The following is an 8,727-nucleotide window of genomic DNA, read 5'->3' on the forward strand; positions in this document are numbered from 1 at the left end:
TGGGATTAAAGGCCTGCACCACACCACTTGGTGGCAAAAAGTATTTTAAAACAGGACTAAAATGTGGAAAAAACAAAGGATTACCTTATTTTGCTTTTTTTTTATAATTATATAGTGGAGTGCACAAAACAAGTGCTGACTTCAAAGCTCTTTGCCTCCTGGAAAGAGCTTTTAAACTGTCCAAGACTGACCCTAGAAAGCTAACATGGGAGAAAAGAATAAACAATGAGTGTCCGGTGCTTTACTATATCATTTAGTCAAAACTATGGTTTAGTTTTTATTCCTCATTTAGGAATGAGAGAGTTAAGGTTCAAAAAGTTAGCTTTTTTCTGATAAAACTGTGAGATAAGAAACCATCCCTGGTATGTCTGATTTGCCCAGGAGGACAGTCCTTTGCACAACATCCACAAACCAAAGCATCTTAAAGATGACAACTTGACTTGGAAGGTTAGGAGCCCAATGTTCAGGTCTTATAAACAGCCATAATTTGTTATTAAATCTCAAGGAATTCCCATTACCTCTTAGATACTTTGTTAATTTGTTTGAATAAAACAGAGACGGCAGAACAATCCTTATCTGGAGGGTTAGGCAGCCCAAACATGGGAGAGGGCCAGGCTAAAACACTAAATTACATTTCTTTCCAAGTATATATGGTACTGAGTCTAGAAACTTGCTTCTGCTTCTTTGTGTGTATTTTATATGTACGGGTGTTTTGCCTGCATCTAAGTCTGTATGCCACATGCATGCCTTGTGCCTGAAGAGGCCACAGGAAGGCCTTGGATCTCCTGGAACTCTGGTTACAGATGACTGTGAGCCGTCATGTGTGTACTGAGAATTGAATCTGGGTCCTCTAAAGGACCCCATACTCTAAATTGCTGTTATCTCCCCAGCCCTGCTATTTGATCTTTTGAGACAAGGTTTCTGTTTGTAGCCTGGGCTAGTCTCAAACTCATGGCAATCCTCCTACCTCAGTCGTCTAAGTACTGGGATTCTACCTGCACAGCCTGCAACCTGGAATCACAAATCTGCAAACTTCTCGGCAATAGATTTGGTAATGGCAGAATCTTCGTCTCACCTTCATTACTTACCATAATCTCCACATTTTCTTTAAAGTAAGATGACTTCTGACCTTGACGGGTCATTCCTCTCTAGGCAAACTGGTGGTCGCCTGATCCCTAGAGGTCACCATAGTGATATCAAAATTAATGCAGACAGTTAAGTGGCGAAGTACACTACAGCCCAGAACTCCTGGACTCAAGTCATCCTCTTGCTTCAGCATCTCTAGCAATTGCAATTATAGGCACATACCACTGTGCCTGGCTCCAGTATGACTTTCACTGCCAAATTACCACTGTTGGCTGTACTTTTTGAGTTCTGGTTTGCCTTTAACTGTGGCCATCACCGTGTCATCGAGCACCTTGACTCCTTTAGACAGAGATACAGACTTTTGACTCTTATGTTGTTATCAGCAATGCCTTTCATTGGAAGAGTCAAAGAAATCTAAAATTTCACACTGGAAGACATACCATATTCTTGCCTCAATTTCAATGTCAGAACGTAACAGAAAGAAAAAGTCCAAGTCTGGCAATTTTTATACCATTTTACTGTAACCTTTACATCTTGCCCTGAGCAACAAATCCAATGAGTACATGATAGAAAGAAAAACTAAAAGAAATATAAAAGCAAATCAATCTTCTTTCATAATAAGCTACTGAAAATATTAAGTGAAAAAATATGAGACTATAATACAATATAATGAGAATTTTTATTTTACAAACAAAAAGGCAAAATATGTGGTACAAAACTGACCCTTAACCAAATTCTGATTTCATACCTTGTAGTTGAACTTTGCCAGTTTATCAGTTAATTCCACTGAAAACTGACTAAGTCTATCTCTGTGGAAGAAGCACAGAATAAATTTAGCCACAATGACAGCAATGACTGGCAAAGAAAATGATTGCATTGCTGTTCCAATTTCTTTTCTTCTTAGAAGCATACTCCATGGCCATGTGGAGAGCTGAAGGTTCTACTTCTACCTTCACACTGTGACATCCATGTCTCTCACAGAAGTTTAACTAAACTAGGATATCCTTTGCAATAGCATACAAAGTCCTTACTTTTGTCACATCTGTTACCTTCAGAGAATATTCTGAATGAGCAAGCGAAGCTCCCATTGCAACAGAGGAGTTTCTGCAAAGGAAATAACATAGAGCAGATAATCGTATCAGTTGCTGAACACACCCTCCTTCACTTTATAAACTAATTCATGGCTGAAGAATAAGGGAAGGTCAATGATGCTGGACTACCACACTCAACAATTTTCCTTAATTACTTGAAAAATCTAGTAACTAAATCTATCAAGCAGGAAATTGGATTTTATATCTGAAAATGTACATGCTAAGGGCTTCCTTTTTTATGTTGAACCCCGCCTCCTTCCCCAGTAAAAGATGATTCAATTAAGTTAGGAATCCTCTAGGGTATTGAAAAAAAAAACATCATAGTTTAAAGTCCTTAATGATGATAAAATTTCAAAACAACTACAAGTAGAGAGCAAAGGTAAAGGAAGACTATTTACGTAGGAGAGATACAAATGGTACTGAGGCTGCCTTATACCAATTATTAACTTTGTAAAAGGAAAGCATACAGAATGAGTACATGTGAGCATCTGACTCACTGAGTACTTTACTGCTGGATTAATTTATTAAGTGCTTAAGTTCAGCAATGCTTGAATTAGGAAATCATTCCCAAGGAATTAACTGTCTCTCTTAGTAGACCCACAGACTAGATACAATCATAAAAAACAGTGATGTCTAACAAGACTAAGCAAAGGTTATAAAAAGGTTTATTGATATTCTGAAGCTACTGTTTATTTCTGTAGAATAACAATCATTTTAGGAATATTTTCAACTGAAAAACCAATCATAATACTTAATAATCACAGCATTCTATTATTCAATAGTGGCATTAACTAAGGTTTTCTTATTTAAGCAAGCAAAGATTAATTTCATCCTATCATGTACATAAAGAATGTATTTGTACCGAAACTTCATTCCTGAGTCTCTAGAAGATCGAGCAGAACAGTGGAATTCTGTAGCACCTGAACCTTCAAGGATCCTTTGAAGATTTTTATCTGTTATGCCACCTCCTGTTACAAAGAAAAAGTGATACATTAAATGGAACAGAATATCACATGACAAATCCTTATTCTACATAAAATCTCCACCCAAAAATTTCCACTGATTCAACAACTACAGTCTCTAAGCTAAAATTGGGTCAGAAGACAAACACAGACTCTGACCCATCTATCCATTGGCTTATGTCACAACGCTATGCATTATTAACTTTGGGTTTAAAAGGACTATTCTGAACACGGAAAATCATTCAGCATTTCATTGTTGCTTTCCCCTCAACTTATATATGAAAGTTCAAGATAGGTTTGAGGAAAAAGCTATAAAAGCATCAGAAACTTATCCTCAGCAGAGAACCTGTAATATTTCACAGTGGCCCAGGATTTGAAGAACATACTGACTCTATTGGAAATAAGAATAAGCAAACTATTTACAGCTTCTTCATGGTATGATTAACTCTGTTCCATGTCACCAATGAATCTAATTTTACTTTAATTAAACTACATAACCAAGTACTTTATGATGACACTCATTTTGGTAATCTTTAACATATTTATGACAGTCATACTCTGAACTGATACCAATAATTATGAATATGAAAATATTCATCTTCATATTCTGATATAGAAAATACATTCAAAACATTTTAAGATGGTAGTAATTATGCACTTTGTTTTTAATATACTTATTCAGACTCATTAACTTGGCTATTTGTTGCTGTTGTTAGTGCTACAGTCATATTGCTTAACCCTTAAAAAATGGAAAGAACAAGCCAGGCATAGTGGTGAATATCTCTAATATCGGCACTTGAGGCTGAGGCAGGATGAGCTCAAGTACGACCAGCGTGGGCTACATAACAAGACCCTGTCTCACAAAACAAAAACAACAAAACAAATGAACAACAACAACAATAAAAACACAGTACAACACAGAACAAAACAAAACAGAAAGAACATAGGCTGACAAGTCAGATTTAGATTAGAATTCTGGGCTCTCCAACTACAACTGTAAAAAGCTGTGAGATCTTATTGAAATTACATAATTCTACTGAGTGTCAACTGAGTTTAGTAGGAATACTTAGAGCTTTTTAAAATGAGGTTTGTCATACACAGCCTTTTTATGTTGAGATATGTTCCTTCTAGCCCAACTTTCTTCTGAATTTACCATGAAGAAGTTGGATTTTGATATGTGATTTATGATTTAAAGTCTATTGATACAATTTTATGAGCTGGCAGAATATTCCATTTATTCAGGCATGTTGCCTAACATTTGGCTTTATCATAGGACAGCAGCACTGAACTTACTTTGTCTCATTAAGATGAATATTCAAATTTATAATATTCTAAATGGTGAGAAAGGAAACATGGAGAAAATTCCTTATTTGCTCCTCTTTGAACCAACTTCTTTTAGTAGGCTCTTTATTTTTAAATCTCAGCAGAGACCTCCTAATCTTAAAATGTTTTAATCAAACTATATATTTTTATCTTTAAGTACCATGTTCTAACACTTTCTCCCTTGTTTTCTTCACTCATTTGCTCTTCCAACACTTTATTTCAGTGTTACGAGAAAAAACAGAGACAAATACCTGGCATCACCACAATCCTGCCTTTTGCCTAAAAAAGGGGGAAAAAAAAGAGTAAATTTTAGTATCTTTCTCTCAATTGAGATTAATATTACAAATTAATATTACAAATTTAAGTTACTGTTAATGTTTAATTTTTCAATAGCTCTCTCTCTTTCTCTGAAGGAAAAGGTAGTGAGCAAGAAAGATGTTCAGCATCATAGTTTTTCCAAAAAGATTTTTATTATATTGTCTTAAAAATGTAGTGTTATAAACACAAAGAACAGGTAAAAAATAAACTTTATAAGAAAAATATTAAAGGAAAAATCACAGAAATTTTGAGTTTGTGGTATGCAGTAGAATGAAAACAGGTTTCCTGCATATACACAATGGGCTGACAGTTAAAAAGATACAGTATAAAACTAGACTAACAACACAGAAAAGGTATAATTTGCTGTCTATAATTTGATCTCAAGTGCCCTGTTTACTTAAAATGCTCATGCAATAAATAAATAAAAATCATATAAATATGTCACTGGCTCTGCTTTTCTTCCATCACCAGCAAGTCAGTAACATTCATTTTTATAAACTAGCTGAGTAATAGTGTCCAGAAACCGCAGCCATCTTGTACCTCATCTGTGAGTTGCTTTAATAGAGGCAGTCCTTCTAGTGCTGAACTGTCACATCCACTGGTCAAAACACGTTCAAATCCCAGGGTTAAGAGAGTCTCCAGAGCTGCCATTGGATCTTGAACCATATCAAAGGCTAAAATAAGTAAGACTGATGTGAATTTTGATAAGAAATATCTCTTATTCAATAGTTCCCAAAATGTAGTGGGTGTATACATATTATAATATATATTATAATACTGGTATATAAAATAGCATTTGAAATTAGTCAATTAAACCACAGAAACAAGAAAATGCTACAAACCAGTGTTATGATAAATCTTTCTGTCAAAGCCGCCTGAGCCCCACCGCCACGTGTGAGCTTTACACCAGCTGCCCACCCAACTTAGGGCCCAAATGAATACGCAGAAACTTGAATTAGGTACAATGCTGCTTGGCCAATGACTAGGATTCTCATCTGTTAGCTCAGTCTTAACTATCATAAACCTATATATTTTATAAGACTTATCTTATCGGACGCCTTATTGGCATCCCTCCTTGCCGGTGGATCACATTGTGCCGCTGGAGCAGGAGCAGAGAGGAAAAGAGGGATGCTTCCTGTTTCTCCTTCTTTAAATATGAGTCTCCTTGCTATGTCACTTCCTGTCTGGATCAGCACTTCTCTACTACATTTCCCAGAATCCTCTTTGACTCCTAGTCCCGTCTAACTTGCTGTCTCATTGGCCAAACAGTATTTTATTTAACAATCAATAAGATAAACATACAAAGTACATTCCCCATCAAACCAGAGTTTCTTCTTTCTTTTCTTTTCGAGATAGGGTCTCATCATGTAGCTATAAGTAGCCTGGAATTCACTCTGTAGATTGGGCTGGTCTCAAACTCATAGAGATCTACCTGCCTCTGTCTTTAGAGTTCCAGGATTAAGAGTGTGCACCACCATGACTGCTCTAAGAGTTCTTTATTTTTTTTTATTTTTTGGTTTTTCGAGACAGGGTTTCTCTGTGTAGCTTTGGAGCCTATCCTGGCACTCATTCTGGAGACCAGGATGGCCTCGAACTCACAGAGATCCGCCTGCCTCTGCCTCCCGAGTGCAGGGATTAAAGGCATGCGGCACCAATGCCCGGCTAAGAGTTCTTTTTTTGTTCCTAAGGGTTCTTTTTCATTTTCTAAGAGTCAGAGTTTGCCAGTACAAAAGTTTGCAAACCACTGGTAATATGCACGGTCATTTTATCAGCACACATTCCTAGAGGTGCATTTACTGAGATCCAGATAAGAAGCGACAAGTTTCAAATTTTCAGTAATCACAAGTGTTTCTCTTTAAAATAAACTTACTTAAAATTTATCTTAAAATAATAATAAATTTATACAGAAGGCATTTAAATATGATAATGCTACAAATGTAATGGGTGAATGATCACATCTGGAAAAAGTACGCAAAGGCTTCAGACAATCTACACTGCATAAAATGATACATTATACTCGCTTGTCCTGGGAGAAGCCTGGCCTCACATTCACATTTACTGAGTAGTCATTTGTTCTCATAGTGTAAGGCTGGTTGTTTTCAACAGACAACATGAGGTTTCAATTCTGTCCCACTAAGATACTTCCTTTCTCAAGTCAGGAACAGAGCACAGGATTATAATTCTGGCACTCAGGAGGATAAGGCAGAAAAATTTTCGGGTTCAGGGGAAGGGAGGCGAATGGAGGTTAGTGGAGAGGAAAGGGCTGGGACTTCTCTAGAACACTAAGAAAGGAAAGTGGTCTAGGAACCTTAAAACAGAAAAACTACTCTGCTTTGGTGCTCAGCTCTATCATGTGATACAGAATTCCAACTTACAGGGATGAGGTACTAATGGTCCCTGGGACAGGCTCCCTTTTCCACCCTTTAGTGGGTATAGGCCACTAGCGTACTACAGAAGTTTTCCTATGCCTTTGCTTTCTCAACACTGGTTATACTGACTTAATAAATAAACAAGTAGGGAAAAAGTAGAACCAAGAACACTACTAATATTTCTATAAATTGTGAAAATATTTTTGTTAGACTTATTAGAGAAAGAAAGAAATAGAAATTTGAAGTCATCTTTTAGTATACAATTTTAAAAATATAATCTATATGGCTGGTTTATTTTTTAAAATTAGTAAGAATGACAAAATTTAAACTACTTTTTAAGACAAATGTTCACTAATTTAAAATATTTTTCATGTTTAAAAATTTTTTGGTGTGCCTGGCATCAAGATGCTGACAGACTGATGTCTTTTAATAATTGCTGTTTTATAAGAAACATTGCTAATACCAAATCAAGACAATAGTTTCTGGTAGTATCATACATTTCAAAGGGTAACAAATACTTTATCTTAATTTCTATACATGGAGAATGGTTTTGTGTGGCATAAATAAGCCAGGAGGTACATTTTACTTCAATGGCCATGGTGATTTATTCCTTTTAGTGCTGTATATCATCTAAAGCAATCTAATGAATGATGAATCTTAGGATTGCTACTTGCTTGGACACCAACACTTGCAGGCAATGTTACTGCTCTTCTCAAGCAGTAATAGAGAAGAGCTTTCATTAACAGGGCTTTCAAGTTTTCTAGGCACTGAACACCATTTCTAAATCTATAACTAGTATCACTGTAATACTATAGAACAGTTTTCATTAGAAGGGTTATGCCATCTGGTAAAATTTGAAACCTGACACCATTTAACAAACGTATTAAAAGAGAAAATGACTCACCTCGGTGAAAAGTGACTGGCAGAGGACGGCAAAGAGCTATAAAAATAAAGTCACACAACAACATGAAGAGGCTGAGTACTATATGCAGAATTCTCCTTGGGCAAAACTTTTATACTCTCTTCTGCTAAGATAGTGAACCAAAACATTAACAAAATGGCAGCCTTGGCAGTCTTATAAACTCAAAAGTCCTATCTTTCCACTAAGCTCTGACTTTTCTATAAAATATAGATAGCTATCTACACCTTAGGGGCACCAAACAATGAACTATAAAGACCTATTACCTGGCTACTCTAAGGATCTTCAAGAAAAACTTTGGCCTCATAATGTAGGTAGTTTGCATCTATCCTCTCCACTTCCTCTCCTCATTACTGACTAGAATAACTTCTTAAGTTTTGGTGCATTGGTTAATGCAATCAATGTAAATTTCTCTTAAAGTCTTCGAGAGCAGTACCTGATCTCCAGCAACAAAGGAGTGTCGAGAGGGCTTTGCCACATACCTTTTAAAAATATATTTAAATAACCTCTTTTAAGATAGGTTAGTTTAAGTGTCTGCAAGTATGACGAAAAACCAGTTGTGTATGCGTGTGTGTGTGTGTGTGTGTGTGTGTGTGTATGTGTGTGTGTGTGTATGCGTATGTGTGTGTGTGTGTGTATGTGTGTGTGTGTGTGTGTGT

The 8,727-nt window shown here is 36.2% G+C and overlaps 2 protein-coding genes across 4 annotated transcripts in view; both read right to left on the reverse strand.

The window, feature by feature from the left end:
• Abcc2 (ATP binding cassette subfamily C member 2) overlaps positions 1-1,450 on the reverse strand; it is a 65,577-nt gene extending 64,127 nt beyond the window's left edge. The window contains exon 1 of the mRNA XM_027407258.2: positions 1,089-1,450. The gene's annotated coding sequence lies outside the window, so the exon portion shown is untranslated. The remainder of the gene's footprint in view (positions 1-1,088) is intronic.
• Positions 1,451-1,746: 296 nt separating this feature from the next.
• Positions 1,747-8,727, reverse strand: part of Cutc (cutC copper transporter) — a 21,867-nt gene continuing 14,886 nt past the window's right edge. For 2 of the 3 annotated variants that reach the window (XM_027407264.2, XM_035441821.1), the window contains exons 5-9: positions 8,054-8,089; positions 5,321-5,454; positions 4,714-4,741; positions 3,040-3,145; positions 1,747-2,190 (exon numbers count right to left, since the gene is read on the reverse strand). In XM_027407264.2, the coding sequence (XP_027263065.1) occupies positions 2,076-2,190; positions 3,040-3,145; positions 4,714-4,741; positions 5,321-5,454; positions 8,054-8,089 (419 nt within the window). In that variant the 3' untranslated portion in view covers positions 1,747-2,075. The remainder of the gene's footprint in view (positions 2,191-3,039; positions 3,146-4,713; positions 4,742-5,320; positions 5,455-8,053; positions 8,090-8,727) is intronic. The other variant, XM_027407265.2, reaches the window with a different exon arrangement.

The sequence above is a fragment of the Cricetulus griseus genome, chromosome 3 (assembly GCF_003668045.3).
Source record: "Cricetulus griseus strain 17A/GY chromosome 3, alternate assembly CriGri-PICRH-1.0, whole genome shotgun sequence".
Lineage (NCBI taxonomy): Eukaryota > Metazoa > Chordata > Mammalia > Rodentia > Cricetidae > Cricetulus > Cricetulus griseus.